General features: G+C 39.1%; 2 protein-coding genes across 2 annotated transcripts in view; both read left to right on the top strand.

The window, feature by feature from the left end:
- LOC135757990 (alpha-actinin-2-like) overlaps nt 1-2,336 on the top strand; it is a 12,735-nt gene extending 10,399 nt beyond the window's left edge. The window contains exons 17-21 of the mRNA XM_065272777.2: nt 1-180; nt 270-416; nt 694-759; nt 911-1,069; nt 1,171-2,336. Coding sequence (XP_065128849.2) covers nt 1-180; nt 270-416; nt 694-759; nt 911-1,069; nt 1,171-1,329 — 711 coding nt within the window. The 3' untranslated portion in view covers nt 1,330-2,336. The remainder of the gene's footprint in view (nt 181-269; nt 417-693; nt 760-910; nt 1,070-1,170) is intronic.
- Nucleotides 2,337-2,475: 139 nt separating this feature from the next.
- On the top strand, nt 2,476-18,655 carry mtr (5-methyltetrahydrofolate-homocysteine methyltransferase). Its single transcript, XM_065272245.2, has 33 exons — nt 2,476-2,661; nt 3,274-3,485; nt 4,320-4,409; nt 4,704-4,773; nt 4,862-4,954; nt 5,042-5,148; nt 5,226-5,285; nt 5,372-5,466; nt 6,208-6,308; nt 6,604-6,665; nt 7,548-7,615; nt 7,704-7,783; nt 7,878-7,990; nt 8,073-8,213; nt 8,306-8,491; nt 8,744-8,923; nt 9,008-9,124; nt 9,209-9,349; nt 9,499-9,588; nt 9,725-9,877; nt 9,994-10,101; nt 10,241-10,341; nt 10,932-10,999; nt 11,080-11,200; nt 11,305-11,386; nt 14,194-14,292; nt 14,400-14,475; nt 14,558-14,713; nt 15,308-15,492; nt 15,565-15,765; nt 15,849-16,041; nt 17,707-17,819; nt 18,007-18,655. The coding sequence occupies exons 1-33, from the start codon at nt 2,634-2,636 to the stop codon at nt 18,091-18,093; spliced, it is 3,777 nt and encodes a 1,258-aa protein (XP_065128317.1). The 5' UTR covers nt 2,476-2,633; the 3' UTR covers nt 18,094-18,655.
- Nucleotides 18,656-18,972: the final 317 nt, after the last annotated feature.

Here is an 18,972-nt window from a genome sequence, read left to right as displayed (position 1 = left end):
GAAATCGCTCACAGTACTGTGGATCTGGGCGGAGCGCTGGAAGATCACATGACTCAACTTAAACAATATGAGCACGTCATCATTAACTATAAACCAAACATCGACAAACTGGAGGGAGATCACCAGCTCATACAAGAGTCACTTATATTCGACAACAAACACACCAACTACACTATGGAGGTACACCCGCATGCACGCACACACACAGTGAAAGATTATGTTACACTATCAATGTTTAACTTCCGATGTCTGTCTCCATGGTAATGCAGCACATCCGTGTGGGATGGGAGTTGCTGCTGACCACGGTCGCTCGTACCATCAATGAGATCGAGACTCAGATTCTGACACGGGACGCTAAAGGCATCAGTCAACAACAGCTCAACGACTTCAGATCTTCCTTCACACACTTTGATCGAGTAACACAAACTACATCACAAACATTCACTGCAACTCACAACACATTAACTCACTGCTAACTAACTGTGTGTCTAATAGAAATGTGTGTGTGTGTGTGTTTATAGAATAACATGAAGAAACTTTGCTAAGTTTGATTGAACTTATCCAGGTAATACCGTCATTAACAACCATTAACCATTGTATCTCATGTGTCACCAGAACACGTGCATGTTAAACTTCAACATATCTCCTTCATCTTCACTTTCATATGTTGGTTTATCTTCCTTATTCTTGCAGAAGAAAAAGGGAGGAATGGAGACTGATGACTTCAGGGCCTGTTTGATCTCCATGGGCTATGACCTGGTAAAAACAAACACTTGATCTCTGGAACTGGGATTAGAAATCCATAAATACTTTACGGATGGGTTGACCAGTTGGACGTATGGTTAAGGCAATATAAGGTTATACATATGTCACACATACAGTACAGCATCCATGTCTATTGTATCTGCAGGGGGAAGCAGAGTTTATACGGATCATGTCATTGGTCGATCCAAACGGTTCTGGTGTGGTGAACTTTCAGTCCTTTGTGGACTTCATGACCCGTGAGACAGGAGACACTGACACCGCTGAACAGGTCATCGCCTCATTCAGGATACTGGCTGCAGATAAGGTACTGTACATCTGTGTGTTTGTGATACATTAGCTGTACATTTCTTATGTACCCTTATATAAATATGTTTATGTTGTAATAGTTTTTTAATGTGATTGCAGCCGTACATTCTGGTGGATGAACTCCGTCGGGAATTACCCCCGGAGCAAGCGGAATACTGCATCTCCAGGATGCCACCTTACGCAGGACCGGATGGGGTTCCAGGGGCTTTGGACTACACAGGTTTCTCTACTGCCCTCTATGGAGAGAGTGACCTCTAGCTGTCTGGAGCAGCACTACACCAACAAAATAAATGACTGGAACACACTTTTAGTGCTGGTTTGCCTGTCCTCTTGATATTGGTATTTCTTACCCCCATCAGATAAAATTGTGCCAATAAAATGGTCATTTTATACCCGGAGTATTTACTAAAAAAGTTAAAACTACATCATTTAAAAAAGTATATTAATTTGGTCTGTCATGCCAGATAATTCAATTATATTTGGATCATTCTCACAAAAAAATATTCCACCTTAAAATCAAAATAAAAAAATCTTATTTAGATACTTATTGATAATTATTATTATTATATTTACATATTATTATATAGTAATAAGAACTGGGAGAGTGAAAACTACAGATATGCATAAAGATAATGCGTTATCAGTTAATAGGATGTTATCTCCATAACTAATGGGATGCTAATAATAGGAAATAATAATTCAATAATAATTTCACTTATTTCTTTCATTTGATTTTGTGGTGAAATATGATCTTTATAAAGTTTTATCAGATTCACTTATACACACTTTATATGTTCTTATAGATGATTAAATATCTTCAGCCTGATGGGTCGGTCAGCTTTAGGCATGTAAAGATACATGTGTACAAGTGTAATATTTATGGCCCCGATGCCCTTTAAACAGTTTTCCAAGACTGAATGGTTAAAAATACAGAAGAGTTTTAATTGCAGATTATATTCTCATCAGGTGTCCTTGTCTTCTTTATTTATTATCTACACATAGATAAAACAAGGTCCGTTTATATGAGAAGTACAACTGCATAAGAATGTTAATGTTTAAAAAATCTGATAATGCAACAATACAAAGTAAACTTACATTCAAGATACACAGTGAAAAGAATTTTATATGTGGCTTCTCATTTAAATGTATCCTGTTTATGGATGTTGTTTACTGAACAAGACAGAAAGAATCAATATAAATATGATTTTTTAAAGTTGTATCAGATGAAATGTAAGCCAATGACAAATAAACCCCACTTAACAGCAGGCACGTGTTCTGTCTTTTTTACTTTGAGAATAAACACAAAACAATGTGTATAATGTGTTCATGATATTATTTTGAACTGTAGTTTATGAAAGCGAACTGCGCATGCTCTTTGGCGGCTCTGTAGTGGCGTGACTCGTTCTGCGCATGTGCGTGTCTGCTCCACGTGCAGTCGAACAAGTCAGTCATGACCGTAAGGAAAGTTTGACAGTTTTAAGGACCCAACTGATCCGGCTTGGACTTCAAACACGTCTTTATTCGGGGTGTTGTGGGTCGGAGTGAGGAATATTTTAAGCAGGATGCCTCCAACCGTACAGCAGAGTTCAGGTAAACGCAAACGTGCAGGCAGCTGCGCTCGTGTCGTGCAAAAGAACCGACAGCGGAACTCACGCATATCTGTCAATAATATCAGAGTGACATCACCAGAGCTGCTGTCAATCAACTGTCATTGCAAATGAGCATTGAATTGAATTAGAATTATTCTGCATGACATTAAAAGGGTTTTGATGAATGTGTGTTATATAAAAACTGATGCACAAATGTGTGTGAGAGTAAGCGAGTGAAATCCATTCATTGATTGATTGATTGATTTAGATTTATTAATCAGACTTCTGCAGCGCGTGAAACATCTGAATGTTTTCTGTTTCATAACCTGCGATAGGTGCATTGTGTAACATGCGTGTGTGTTACGTCAGCACATTGCTCAATGTGTAGTTCCATTGATCGTTGTCGACTGATATGGCTTTTACTATTATTTAAGCAAATCAGTTCGTTTCTACATGCTGTCAAATATAAAAACATGCATATTTCTTTTAAATGCACTGCATAGAAAATCGTGCAAGGTTGAATGCGTATGAAGTGGGTACTCGACTGGTATCGCCAATGTCAGTTTTCGGATTTCCTCTCTGAAACTGTTGTGTGTATGTTTGTGTTGATCAGGTGCATCAGTCTCTCTTTATCATGAGCTCCAGAACCTCCTACAACAGAGGATTCTGGTTCTGGATGGTGGAATGGGAACTATGATCCAGCAGAGGAACCTGCAGGAAGAGGATTTCAGAGGTCAAGAGTTTAAAGATCATCCCAAGAGTCTGAAAGGCAACAATGACATTCTGAGCATCACTCAGCCTGATGTTATCTACAGCATTCACAAGGTGTGTGTGTGTACGTGTGTGTGTATGTGTGTGTGTACGTATGCGTGTGTGTGTGCGTTCGTGCGTGCGTGCGTGTGCTTATGATACATTCATATGACCAGCACATGTGCGCGTGAGTTGTCTTTCCCACAATAACCCTGTACAGATGCCCTCTGTTAGCTCAGTCATGACAGAAATGAGTTTTATCTCAGCACGTAAACTCTTGACTATCTGTACACAGTGACAAATTAAACTGAGATCCATCTTGACCCATCTCACTAAACAAACAACTTCTCCAATAAATCAAACATAAACCACACATTTGGGGGCAGATGTACTAAATGGGGCAAACATTAGTAAATCACGTTGCATGAATCATTTAAATAATCTCATCCCATACATTTTGCATCTGAAAGGGAAACTCCTAGAAATGCATATGCAATTACATCAGTCTTAAAATTAACTAGACCTGACCACACCTTTATAGCGCTAATTATCCACTGTGTGTCTTTAGCAAATCCTGACAGTCGTTATTAAATGCCAAAATGATGGTTTGCGCTGATGCAAGCTGTAAATAAATCTTGATCATTTAACAAATATTAAAAACTGTTCTTTCTATAAGGGAAAATGTGCAATTATATACCCTGATATATATGTCATTAGTTTTTCAGATTACTCTATAGACTGTATTGATATTAAATGTCAGTATTACTCTTCATGTGTGTGCACTGTTGATTTAGTTTTATTTGACTTGTTTGTTATTGTAATGCGTCTTGGCTTCAGGTCACATAATCGGTGTCACATCAATGAAACACATGACGCAACTGATGTCAGTCTCTCTCTCTCTCTCTGCAGGAGTATCTACTGGCTGGTGCTGACATCATTGAGACCAACACCTTTAGCAGCACCAGCATCGCCCAGGGGGATTATGGGATGCAAGAGATGGTGACTGTCTTTTTTATCAATACATGTTCAGTGCAATGGTCATGGGTTCAAACCCAGGAACAAATGTGAAAACCCAGCTCAAGTCATTTTTTTGTAATATAATGTTGTCTACATGAACTCATCCTATATAACGTAAATAAAAGATTGAAATCAAACTTTGACGCTCCAAATCCCATCATTAGATTATGAGACTTTAGTCTGGATTTTACAGACAAGGTCACAAATATACTCTTAATAAAAGTGTGCTGAATGCATATATGTACATTTTTATTTATTAGTTTGTCTTTGTTTCAGGCGTATCGGTTAAACAAAGCATCTGCTGAACTCGCCAGGAAAGCGGCCGATGATGTCACAGCTCAAACAGGTCATGAATCTGATCTCTCGTCATTGGTGAATCAGTCCAGTGCAGTTTGTGATGTGATTATTCATGATGATGTTATTGTTGTTGACAGGTTGTAAGAGGTTTGTGGCAGGAGCTGTCGGTCCCACCAATAAAACACTTTCTGTCTCACCCTCAGTGGAAAGACCAGACTACAGGAATACCAGTAAGACCCTGATCCAGATTTATAATCAGACATTAAAGTTGATGTGGTTCTGTCATTGAGATGCTGATATTGTGTGTGTTTGTGTAGCGTTTGATGAGTTGGTAGAGTCGTACTCAGATCAGGTGAGGGGTTTGTTGGATGGAGGTGTTGATATTCTTCTGGTGGAGACCATCTTTGACACCGCTAATGCGAAGGTAAAACTCACCTCCACTTTCTTGTGAGATAAAACAGAAACTTCTGAATGTAAAGAAGTGTTTATTGTTTCTTACAGGCGGCTTTATTTGCCATTGATCAGCTGTTTGAAGGCTCGTATGAACCTCAACCCATATTTGTGAGTGTTTAATTCATTTTATTAGAGGTCACATACATGAATCCTAAAATTTGATCATCTATATGAATGAATGTGTTTATGTTCAGGTCTCTGGGACTATAGTAGATAAAAGCGGTCGTACGCTGTCAGGACAGACGGGTGAAGCTTTCATCATCAGTGTGTCTCACTCTCAACCACTGTGGTGAGACAGATTTACACCTCCAGACATCTCAAACATAAACCTATAGAAGTAGATATGTGACCCGTGCTGGCAAAATGAGTTGGAATGAGCACAGTTTCAAAACGAGTTATTGATATTGTGACATTTGTTGTAATCTGACAAAAAACTACAGCGCTACACCTGTTTGAAGTTGATCACTTTTGAAAAAAAAAAAAATCGAGATAAGGGTTCAAAAACAAAATCACCACATTCATACTTTAAAATCAAAGTAAAACTAAAAGATTTAATAAACACAAAGTCAAAAACAATATCTATAGGAAAAGTACATATGTTGAACTTTTTTCTTTCTTTTATTGTTTGATTGACATTGAGACCGACAGCTTTAAGATCTACTGTAATATAATCTTACACATCAGATCCTCAACAGTTAATCAGACATTCACTTAATACATAACTGATACGATCTGCGTGAATTCTTATCAAAACAGATATTTTTAAAACTGTAATTCTGTGTATGTGTGTATATATCAGGCTCGAGAGCATCCGTTTAATGAATATTTAGAGCATTTGGATCGCTAGATGAGGGCTTAATGTACTTATTTTTTTTTATCAAAACCTCAATTTCAACCAAAATCAACATTTATACTTACTTTTGCCTCTAGCTCAAAATTAGACCGAGTGCATTCAGAATCATTTTGTCATTAATGATCGTCTCTGTAATGAGTTTCTCTCTGTGTCTCTCTCTCTCTCTCTCTCTCTCAGTATTGGGTTAAATTGTGCTCTGGGTGCGACTGAGATGCGTCCGTTCATTGAAGCGATAGGAAAGAGCACTGGAGCTTTTGTCATCTGTTACCCAAACGCAGGTGCCGGCTGTGTTTAAAACACCACAATAACACACTATTAATACTATTTCACTATTTGCATGAAACGCTTTTAAGACTTTTTATAATTCAACTTTCAACATAATGAGGCAATGTGACTACAATGTAGTGTGCTATCTTTTGAAATGTTCATCATTCCATACTGCATACTGGTTTACACACTGGTAATAAATAAAAATAGCAGTCAGTGTTGAGTATATACTTCACATAGTGAGCAGTAAACTCATATCATTCCCATCATAACCTGTTTATCTGTGTGTGTTTGTGTTTTGTTCAGGACTTCCCAACACATTTGGAGGTTATGATGAGACTCCTGCTGTCACAGCTTCTCATATAAAGGTAAAAGTGTCATTTTAATCATCATCATCACGAATCTGTTGAGCTTAAACGTTTTATTTAATTTAAGTGTGCAAACAGCACCATGATTTATTTTCATACATTATCAAATGTTTATGCAATATTACATTATCAAAGAGGATGCGATTAATCTAGAGGATTAACCTCCTAAGACCTGGTGTGTTTACATACGTGGACATCGCATTTTGATGTTGTTTGCACCATAATACTTAATTTTGTGTAACTGGAAAACCTGTTGTACACAAACGTGGACAATTACACTGCTTCATGTTCAAAGAAAAACATTTGATGAGGTATATTCATTGGTTCTTCCTTCCTAACTCCAAAATAGCTGGAAGAAATCTGAAAAAAAGATAAACCAAAGCTCGGGTCTTAGGACGTTAATATCCAAAGAGGGTGGATTGTCTGTTTTTCATTAAGCAGGACACATTTTAAAAAGTTTTGCTTTTGCATCATCTTTCTCTGTTTGTAAGAAAAGAGAGAGGTTTATGGTCAGGGTCTAGGACAGATGCATTCAGCGAAGAGACAGAGACGGACCGCGTCATCTTGCGCACACACGTGCGTCTCCATGCAGCTTCCAGTCATACTGCAGCAGGGACACATAAGCAGTACAAATGATTACTTTACCAGACCGTCAGGGCAGCAATAATCTGAGGCATTTACAGGACAAATTAAGGATAGAAAAGTCTGTAGGCACGTGTCGACACACACCGTGCATTAACAAATGCTTTTTTCTTTTAATTATATTAATCACTCATAAATTTTTACTTTTGGTTAACGGTTAACCAGTCAATATGAACATCCCTAGTTGAGTTCTCATCCCTAGTTGATCTTCTCTTGAAATCTGTGGGGGTTTTTTTGCAGGAGTTTGCTGTGGACGGTCTTGTTAATATTGTTGGTGGCTGTTGTGGAACGACTCCTGACCACATCCGGTAACGCATCCGTCCCTATAGTGTCAGATTGTGAGATCTACAGTGTGTGTTAGTGTGTTTAAACTGTGTGTCTGTGTGTCTGTTTCAGGGCCATTGCTGAAAGTGTGCGTCACATCCAACCCAGAGTTCCTCCTAAAGACGTCTACAGTGAGTTTATGCTGTTGTCAGGTCAGTCCATCTGTCTGTCTATCATGATCTTGATGTGTAATATATTTGTGTATAATGAGATGTGGTTTTTAATGAGTGTTTCATGTGTGTTTAGGATTAGAGCCGTTCCGGATCGGACCGTACACAAACTTTGTAAACATCGGTGAGCGTTGTAATGTTGCTGGATCACGCAAGTTTGCTAAACTTATCATGACTGGAAATTATGAGGTAAACATGATATTATTGTCATATTTGTGAGGAAAGTAACATTGTTGTGTATCATGTTTAATGTGTGTTATATGTGTGTTAGGAAGCTCTGAGTATCGCTAAAGCTCAGGTGGAGATGGGCGCTCAGATTCTGGACATTAACATGGATGATGGGATGCTGGACGGACCGTCTGCCATGACGCGCTTCTGTAACCTGATCTCCTCTGAACCAGATATCGCTAAGGTCACTAGACCTTCAAACAACTCCCTCCTTTATAAGACATAAAACTATTGCTTAGTTAAAGAATTGGCACTGACCTTTGACCTTTTATCCAGGTGCCGCTGTGTATCGACTCATCAAACTTTGCTGTGATAGAGGCGGGGCTTAAGTGTTGCCAGGGGAAATGCATCGTGAACAGCATCAGTCTCAAAGAGGGCGAGGAAGATTTCCTGCGGCGGGGCAGACTGATGCGTCGTCATGGTGCTGCTGTGGTCGTCATGGCGTTTGATGAGGAGGGACAGGTGGGTGTCGGCCTTTATGTAAATAAAATAAATTTCATTAAAAAACCTAATTAAATAAATGGTTTGAATTTCCTCTTGACCAGAGTGATTGAATGATGGTATGAATAATGTCTGAGGTTATAGATGAAGTTTCGTAGTATTTAAGTCAGACTAAAGGTTAAAATGAGCGTCAGGGGCAGGAAATCAAATTGCAATCTGAGGGGTTCTGGTCAAGTCCCACTTATCATGAAATGTCTCAAAATATTTTCACAGGCGACAGAAATCGATCAGAAGGTAAAGATCTGTTCTCGTGCGTATCACCTCTTGGTCAACAAGGTGGGCTTTAATCCCAATGATATCATATTTGACGCCAACATCCTGACTATCGGTACGGGAATGGACGAGCACAACATGTACGCCATCAATTTCATGAAAGCCACCAGAATCATAAAGGTTTGCACACAGCTTTTGTCACCGCTAGGTAATTTTTTGTGGTTTTACTCGCCTCATACATTGTGTTACCCTTGTTGTGTGTAGGAGACTTTGCCAGGTGCTCGGGTCAGTGGAGGTCTCTCTAACCTCTCGTTCTCCTTCAGAGGGATGGAGGCTATCAGAGAGGCGATGCATGGAGTATTTCTGTATCACGCTATCAAGGTATCACTGACCGTAGTCTTCAGTGCTATCTCATGTTTCATTCATCTCTCTTGCTGTATTAAGACTCGCTGTGTGTCTGTACAGGACGGGATGGATATGGGCATTGTTAATGCCGGCAGTCTGCCTGTATATGATGACATTGATAAAGATCTGCTGCTGTTGTGTGAGAACCTCATCTGGAACCGTGACCCAGACGCCACTGAGAAACTCCTGCTGTATGCACAGGTGCAGAGGAAAACCACTTTAAACACAACCAGATCACTTCAGATACTCAACAGTCCAGCTGATGCTGATGCTGTTGTCATGACGACTGTAATGTGTGACATTGATGTGTGTCTCATGGTGTTCTTGTCCTAATGTGTGGTTTATTGTAGAATAATGCTAAAGGTGGGAAGAAAGTGATTCAGACGGATGAGTGGAGAGGGAGGAGTGTGGAGGAGAGACTGGAGTATGCACTTATAAAGGTCAGTCTGTCTGTGTGTAAGGAGATCTACAATCTCTAAATGAGTTTTAACATCAAAATATAGAGTAAGTCTCAGAACTTATTATTAACTTGATGATAATATTACAATCATAAACTGTGTGTGTGTGTGTTATCAGGGTATAGAGAAGTATGTGGTGGAGGACACAGAAGAGGCTCGGGCTCAGACCGAACGTTATCCCCGACCGCTTCACGTGATCGAGGGTCCGCTCATGAACGGCATGAAGATGGTGGGAGATCTGTTTGGAGCTGGGAAGATGTTTTTACCTCAGGTGTGATCCGCTATCCTGTCACACAGAAAACAGTGTTTTATTCAAGGTCTTTGATTGGCTGGTGAGCGTGGGAAGGCTTGATGATGTCATCTGTATGTATGTGTGTGTGTGTTTAGGTGATAAAATCAGCTCGTGTCATGAAGAAGGCTGTTGGCTATCTGATTCCCTTCATGGAGAAAGAGAGAGAGGAGATGAGGGCCAACGGTGAATCAAGTGAAGATGTGGTAAGTGTTTATATAGTCACATGATCTGAATAAACCCATCTTATTGGTCTGTATGTAGTGGTGTGATGGGATTGTGTTGTTTGTATGAAATAAATAAATGCATAAATCCTGATGTTGTCTGTTTGTTTGTTTATTTCAGGACCCTTATCAGGGCACAATACTGTTAGCCACAGTGAAGGGAGACGTTCATGATATTGGCAAAAACATTGTTGGTGTTGTTTTGGGATGCAATAACTTCAGGTGAGTGTTCCCAAGTGTTTAGATATTTTCCCCTTATGTGGCAAATATGGGTTATGACCTGGGAATGTGTAAGCAGGATAAAAGCACATAGATTCTGATATTCTCAGATTGGTTTCAGGCCTCATTTATATATATGAAAATAAATCTGAAATGAATCGGATGCATGCATTCGCTTATGCAATGTAAACAGACAGACCGGATATTCCCATTCCCAATGACGTCAACTGAGGTGGACACCTGTGATCACATGACTCTTCTTAGTACTGTTGTGCAATGGAGCGGGACGCAGTTCCTCTTAGTGAAGAAATGTTGAGGTTTTATGTTTTGTTACAGAAATAAAGCTCTATAATCTTGAATAATCATTTGGTCTGCCCCGGTCAGTATGTCTGCCTTGAAGTGTTTAGTGTAAATGCAGATATCAGATATGAGCTGCTTTTAAAAAATGATGTTAGCGGGTTATAAAAAAATTTGCTACAGGCAACAAATTGGATTTGAGCATCAAGATTTGCAGGTTTGTTGAGTTTTAGCAGAGTAAACGCTGTCATTTATCATAGATGACATCAGCTGTCTGTGTGTGTTTGTATCCTCAGGGTCATTGATTTAGGAGTCATGATTCCATGTGACAGAATCCTGCGGGAAGCCATTCAGAATAAAGCAGGTTTGTCTGGTCACATTAATATTGATTTCTACTCTTTACACGAGTGTCATTCATCTCTCTGTGTGTTTGTTTGTGTGTAGATATAATAGGTCTGTCTGGTCTCATCACTCCTTCTCTGGATGAAATGATTCATGTCGCCAAGGAAATGGAGCGGCTGGGTTTAAAGATTCCTCTGCTGATTGGTGGAGCTACAACATCAAAGTACGACACGACTCTCAGCTGATGCACACGATGGAAACTAATGCTTGTTAATGTTAACACTTGTGTATTTAGTGTAACATATTTGTGTGTGTTTGTGTTGACAGGACTCACACTGCTGTAAAAATCGCTCCTCGCTACAGTGCACCTGCTATTCATGTTCTTGATGCGTCCCGTAGTGTTGTAGTGGTAAGACAGCTGTGTCTCTCTCCCTCTCTCTCTCTCTCTCTCTTAACCTTTTCCCCGCAAGTATTTTTAAAAAGTTGCCAGCCAGCGCCAGCATTTTTTACAATTTCCTCAAAAGTTAAATAAAAAAACAGACCCTCTGCTTTCAAACAAAAAAGCATTTCATCCTACCTTCATTAGATCACTTCTCAAATATAGGTAGGTTTCTTCAAAAACACAACATTTTGAAATAATTGCATTTTTGTGAAAGACTTTTGTACGAGATCAGATTCAGAGCGATGATCAATTATACACAGAGTTTTTACTGTTTTTGTATCAGTGGATGCGTCAGTGTTTTATAAGTTGTGTAAGAGCGACACCTAGTGGAAAATAGTGGAAATATGGATTGCTGTAAAAACTCGCCATTGGCAGGGAAACATTTTCTCTTAATTGACAAGTTAACTCGTCAGGGGCGGGAAATAGTTCATTTAATTTAGGGTACCTTTGGCATGACAGAAACTGCATATTTGTTATGGCAAAGCATTTGCAGCTGGGCTCTGTACAAGTAGTGCAAATTAAAATATATGTAAGATTTTTGTTTATATTATATTATATTGTGTTTACGTTAGGGCTGCACGATGTGAGGAAAAGTTGCGATGTGCGATGACATTATTTGATGTTGCGATGATGATGTGAGTTGCGATAAATATTTAATATTTTTTCATGTTTTAGGGGCCATTCACATGTCGCACCTAAAAACGCGTGGAAAACGCTAGATACGTAGGTTATTGTGACATGACCTGCACGCTGCACTTGTGTCATTCTGAAAAGTTAAAATGTTTTTGAGATACCTGGAAATAACGAGCGCATCGCACCACGTGCGAGTCGCGACCGCGGCGCTTTCAGAGCGCACATACATTTGAAATAATGAACTTGAGCGCGCAATAGACGCAATATGTGAATCACTGCTTCCACAGTACCTGTGTTTGCGGCGTCATCTCTCCTAAATCCAAAATAATTCCATGATATAGCTGAAGTGCTGTTCCTTTTCACCACAAGGTCTTCGTCTGACAACACATCTTCCTCACTCTTCTCTCCTTTCTCGCCATCGTTTTTGCTAACAGGCACAGCGTCGCAACTGACACCTCACAAATCATGAGCGTAGCTCACTTGGGGGTTCCCCAGATTGGCCTAATAGCATGAACGCGCAAACCATCCGTGCGTCCCAAACTGCCTACTTCCATACTATATAGTATGCAAAGAGTAAGAGAAGTAGTGCTTTTCGCCTACTATATAGTATGGAAGTATGCGGTTTGGGACGCAGGGCATGTCTTCAGGACTAAACGTGATAGGTCAAACGTTTATTACATGCGCTTACCGTTTTCCCTTCATTCATCTCGTCAAGGCTGTCTGTTGCGATGTGTTCATCGCGTGAGTTCATATCGCGATGACGATGAAAATTCGATGTATCGTTCAGCCCTAGTTTACGTTTTAAAACGCATTACTTTTCCCACGTTTACGTCTTTCATTTAGACTACTCCAGTGTTTTCGACCCTCATAAACAAACTTTTAACCCGTTTTAGTTTGAGAACTCAGGGTAGCGATGCAAGTGAAACGCACCTGGGGTCTTATGTAAGCTAACAGCTGGTTTTAACGTGGTAGTGAATCATTTTCAAAGTGAAAGTGGTTTTATTTATTTAAATGGAGGCTTTGCCCAAAATAGTAAACTTAGTGCAACCAATTATTATAAACTCTATATCAGATTGTTTTTAACATGGATCATTATAGAGAACGTGTCTGTTTTATATTTAAAAATGTTATAAAATTTTATATTATAAAAAAGTAAATGCTATCAAAATAAGAAGCATACAGTTCCAAACATCTCTTCTATTTTGCACATGATTTCAAATGACATCATACAAACCAATTTTGTTGTTTTTTCCACATTTAAGGGGGAAATGTTCATTACCCAATGTGCCCATGACTGGATTTGGGTTCTTTGACATGGAAATATTTATAGTTAAAAAATCTAAAAAATAAAACGCTTCATTGCATGTTATACTATAAACATTTACAGAATGAAACATGTGGTATTTGTGATCATTGGTAAATGTAGAGACAATAATAAAGAATATAAATGTGTCCAAGACCAATTTTCTCATCCTTCACAACAATTTTCAATCATTGAACCTCAATGAACTAACATTTTCAAAAAAAAAAAATTGTTGTAAGGGACATAATTGATGTGACACTCAAGATGGCTACCATGTAAGCAGTTCTTATTTTTTTCTCTCCAGATAAAAGTTAAAATTTTGTAACATTTTAGTTCTCATTACTGAAACATGAGTTTGTAAATGCATATATTTAATGTAATATCATGTTGCGGTAATACTTTTTGATAATGATAATCTAAAAACTGTAAATAATTCTATAGGAAATATTTTTTTTAAATCCTCTAAAAATAATAGTTATAGTAAATGCAGACCTGAATCTTGTATGTGCAAAAAAATTGGCTTCAGAGCTTTTAAAAAAAATCTGATGCTGGACACCTTCTAAATCTGGATTTCGTGAGAATCACAATTTTTTTTAGATTATTTAGATTTTAATTTTTGCCAATATCTCACACCCATAGGCTGCATATATGCGCATGCCAAGTGTGTGTGAATGATCATGTTTCATGTGTTTATAGTGTGGATGAAGATGGTTTCTGAAATGCCAGTAAAATGGAGAATCGTTTAATTTTTTTTAAATGCCTTTTTAAAACGTAAATGCTCTAATGTTAACACCACCTAAAATGATTTGGGATTAATTTTGGTCTGCCTTTCTCTCAGTGCTCTCAGCTGTTGGATAAAGATCTTCAGGAGGAGTACTTTGAGGAGATTAAAGAGGAGTATGATGATGTCAGACAGGATCACTATGACTCTCTGAAGGTCTGACGGTCACATGACCTGCATTAATAAACTTATAAAGCATCTGATTGTACAGAAGTGATGAAGATGTAATTCTGTGAGCGCTGAAGTTGTTCTGTTTCCTCCAGGACAGACGCTTCTTGTCTCTGAATCAGGCCAGAGAGAAACGCCTTCATATCGACTGGCCTTCTCAACCAACACCAGGTACTCTTATCTATGAAAACAGTCAAATGTATAGTGATGTAAATCAGAAGAAAGATTGGGGTTATGTTTGTACCGTCTGCAGTCCGACCACAGTTCCTGGGCACACGCGTGTTTGAAACGTACGACCTGCGGAAGCTGATGGACTTCATTGACTGGAAACCATTCTTTGACGTGTGGCAGCTGAGGGGCAAATACCCCAACCGTGGATACCCCAAAATATTCAAAGACAAGACTGTGGGTACGTCTGCCTAGAGATTATGAAATTAGTTTAGTTTACAACATACGGTGTTTCTGCAGGTCTTAAAAGTCTTAATTCACCATGACGTTTCTAGGGCTGCACGATAAATCGCATGCGATACCACGCGCATCACGTCAGTAATGCCGGTTCCTTGATTAGTATTAAATCGCCAACAGCTGCTTTTAGATGGCGCGACATTAACTACACAGAGCCGTAGTTCCCTGACAAGCTGGGCTTTATCGCATACATATCGCAGGCGATACATCCGCGATAATTAATGCAAAATTGCCCCGATTGTCAGTGAACTACGGCTCTGTGTAGTTAAATCAGCTCCATCTGAAAACAGCTGATGGCGATTTAAAACTAATCAAGGAACCGGCATTACTGACGAGATGCGCGTGACAAACACATGCGATTTATCGTGCAGCCCTAGACGTTTCCCCAACATTGGGGCTTGAAGTCAGATCAACGTTGGATTTTGACGTCAAGACCCAACTTTGATCCGACGTCAAGACCCGACGTTGATTCGATGTCAGAATCCGACGTTGATCCAACATTGATCTGTGAACCTCAATGTCTCTATTATGTGTTCAGGAGAAGAAGCTCGACGTGTTTTTGATGATGCTTTGAAGCTGTTGAACCGGTTGATTGACAGCGGGGCTTTAACGGCCCGCGGGCTGGTGGGGTTCTGGCCCGCACAGAGTGTCGGTGATGACATCCATCTGTACCCTGATGATGTCACACACCCTGTCGCCACATTGTACGGCCTCAGACAGCAGGTAAGGGCTGTAATCCAGAGTAAGTAATTTTAACCAATCACAGATGACTAAAGCACTCATCTCTTCCTGCAGGTGGAGAAGGACTCGGCGAGCTCAGAGCCGTATCTGTGTCTGTCAGATTTCGTCGCTCCTCAGGGCAGCGGTGTGCAGGATTACGTGGGTCTGTTTGCCGTGGCTGTGTTCGGAGCAGAAGAGCTCAGTCAAAGGTTCGAGCGGCAGGGAGACGATTACAGCAGCATCATGGTCAAAGCTTTGGCTGACCGGTTGGCAGAGGTGAGATCCGAAGACATGCAGTCGATGTTTGTGTTTAAGAGCTAACAGAAGACAAACGTGTGTGTATTGTGAAATTGCTGCAGGCGTTTGCAGAGGAGCTGCACGTTCGCGTGCGCAGGGATCTGTGGGGTTATAGCGTTGAGGAAGATCTGCTCACTGCTGACCTGCACAGACTGCGGTACGAGGGCATTCGTCCGGCTGCAGGTTACCCCAGCCAACCGGATCACACGGAGAAACTAACCGTGTGGAAACTCGCAGACATACAGGAGAAAACAGGTATGTGTGTGTTAAATGTAAATCCTGACTAGGGCTGCATCAACTAATTGATCAAAATTGATAATGACACTCATTGTCAATAAATTTGATTATCGATTAATTGGTCTGTGACGTCACATGTTCCTGCATCACTGTCATACTGTACAGTGTGAGCTGTGTGCTCATAATTAAAGTCAGGTCCTGTTTTTTTATAAACAACGCAAGCTGCACGTTTATCAGCCGCTTCTTCTTTTCATCACGCAACCAGCAAGGTTAAAAGCAAGGCAGTGTTGCCAGGTCCTCTGCCTTTTTGCGGAGTTCTTCTTTTGAACTGTTTCTGCAGGTTGATGTTTTCCTGCGAGATTGAAGGATTTGGTTCATTAGTTGTTGGTATTTGGGTTATGAATGCACATTGGGATGCTATTGGACTAATTTTAAATGGCCATTGGGCTGATTTTGTTACGTGGATCTGGAACCCTGACAGGACAATGTTGGAAGCAAAAGCACAAAAGAACGCTGGTTAATAAAGGTTTCATTTTTTTATATATTTTTTATAATATTCCTTTAATATAAGTTAGTTAGTATTTGTTGAATTATTGTTATGAACCACAAACTAAGCCTCTGTTTTAAAGTAAGGGGGAAATTCAGGTTTTTATTACTCTTAACAAGTATTTATTTTGTTAACTCTTTCACCGCCAGCGTTTTTAAAAAAAGTTGCCAGCCAGCGCCAGCGTTTTTTATGATTTTCACCAAAGTTTAATGCCTTCCAGAAAATGTTCTTCTTTAAATAAATAAATATACAATATACCAAATGAAAGAACAGACCCTCTGCTTTCAAAAAATAAAAAACGTTTCATCCTACCATCAGTGGTTCTTTTGTAATCAGCTTTTGAATATGGGTAGGTTTCTGCAAAAACACCACATTTTGATCAAAAAGCAGAGATAATTCCATTTTTGTGACCGACTTTTCATAGAGATCCCATTCAGAGCGATCTTTAAAACAGACACGGACATGCAGCCGCTTGCCATAGGGCAATACTTCCGGGTTTAAAAAGTTGCGGAAGGTATTGCGGAAAGACGGAAAATCTCGTCATTGGCGGGAAAGCGTTTTCTCTTAATTGACGAGATATCTCGTCAATGGCGGTGAAAGCGTTAATAATGAATAATGTTAATTCTCATCAATGTCTAACGTTGAAGATTAAAATAAGTTTATTATTCTCTGGCAAAAACATTTCACAAGGACATCCCTGAAGACTCAGTTTGTTTTGTTTGTTTATGTTTTGACATTTAAAGATGTTTTACTATTTAAAAGTGACACTTTTTTATTTAATGCTTAAAATATCAAAATCTAAAAGATTAAATCTCTGTAGTAGTGTGTGGCTTTTACACTTTTAAAAGTAAACTTCTTCAAGTGAATACCCTTATTTAGCTAAAATAAGTAAAAAATCTTAATGAGTAATTTCTATGTTTTTATCCGATTAGTCGATTAATCGGAAAAAATAATCACCTGATTAATGGATTATGAAAATAATGGTTAGTTGCAGCCCTAATCCCGACATATAACCTCAGACTACCACTGTGTGTGGATGTTGTGCAGTGAAACACACAATAGCTCACGTCTCATGCTGTGTTGTGTATTTTGAAGTGAATGAATTGTGTACAACAGGACTTGTGTTGTTGTTTCAGGCATTGGTTTGACCGAGTCTCTGGCTATGACTCCTGCTGCTGCTGTGTCAGGCCTGTATTTCTCCAACCCCAGATCATCTTATTTCGCTGTGGGCAAAATTACTAAAGAACAGGTACGAATCTCACGTTTGACATGATTTACACAGTGCATGATCTATATGAGCTTTATGTCAGAATTGTGTAGAGACATCTGTGATTGGATTGATTGAGTTTGCATGAATTCCTGTGAACATCACGTGTGTATACTTCAAATGTGACCTCAGGTGTTTAAGCTCAGTTTGATGTCTTTCTGATGGACAGGTGGAGGACTACGCACGCAGGAAACAGATGGACGTGTCAGAGGTGGAGAAGTGGTTGGGTCCGATCCTGGGTTATGATACCGATTAAATCACTGCGACTCAAAACCTGTTAAATCTGTTCACCGTTTCTCTAAAGTCTCTCAGTTCAACATTCAGATGAGACTTTAGAGAAATGTGACTCATTATGGACTCATCTTGTGTTGTTTTGATGGTTTGGTTCAGATTTGGGATATTTGGCTCAAAGGGTCCAAACAATCAGCATTACCTTTACACTACAGACATGCCTGCTTTTATTTACATTACAGTAACAAGCACCCTTTTAAATGGATTTTAGATCAAGTTAATTATTTAAGGTACAAAAACAAATGTGATTATTTCTTTTACAGGCTTATGTCATTTGTAAGTTTCAGTATTATTTTAATTCTGTAAGTCTTGCACATTTAATTGTTGTTACTTTTAAAGAATCAGAGACAATATTACAGTAAGATCACAATCAGCAGTCGATCTTTCTGTTTGTATGACAAATGTAAAGTTGGGTTTGTGAGGTCCACATCATGGCAAAAATAAGCTTTAGTATTCATTTTAGACTCAGTTTTGAGACAGTTTTTATTGTTTCTTTTAGCTGTGGATAAAATATTCTTTTAAAGAAACTGATTGTGTGCTGTTTGTTTACTGTTTGTTATGATGAGCCGTCAGTATTGTCAAATGAAAACTGTTTTATTATCTGTTATTCATCTGTTTACATGTAGGAGATTTGATATCATACAGTAAGATTGATGCTACAGTAATGGTGATAGTGTTTGTGGTTATTTGACATCACTGAAATGATGGTGTGGGAATGAAGGTCTAGATGTGAATCACAGTTATTAATCTTCATCCTGAGATGATCAGACACTGATGGACACTTACTGGATTCTTTAACCTCTTCTTCATCTTTATCATTGCACAGGTTTGACTATATTTCTGA

The sequence above is a fragment of the Paramisgurnus dabryanus genome, chromosome 1, assembly GCF_030506205.2.
Source record: "Paramisgurnus dabryanus chromosome 1, PD_genome_1.1, whole genome shotgun sequence".
Classification (NCBI taxonomy): Eukaryota; Metazoa; Chordata; class Actinopteri; order Cypriniformes; family Cobitidae; genus Paramisgurnus; species Paramisgurnus dabryanus.
The sequence above is the reverse complement of the archived record's forward strand: the minus strand, read 5'-3'. Positions and strand labels throughout refer to the sequence as shown.

Bases quoted from the DNA above. Each gene is read 5' to 3' on its own strand.
- mtr (XM_065272245.2), top strand. From the start codon at position 2,634: ATGCCTCCAACCGTACAGCAGAGTTCAG. The intron at 11,387-14,193 runs GTAAGACAGCTG...CCTTTCTCTCAG, and splicing joins CGTCCCGTAGTGTTGTAGTG to TGCTCTCAGCTGTTGGATAA. The intron at 15,766-15,848 runs GTGAGATCCGAA...AAATTGCTGCAG, and splicing joins TGGCTGACCGGTTGGCAGAG to GCGTTTGCAGAGGAGCTGCA.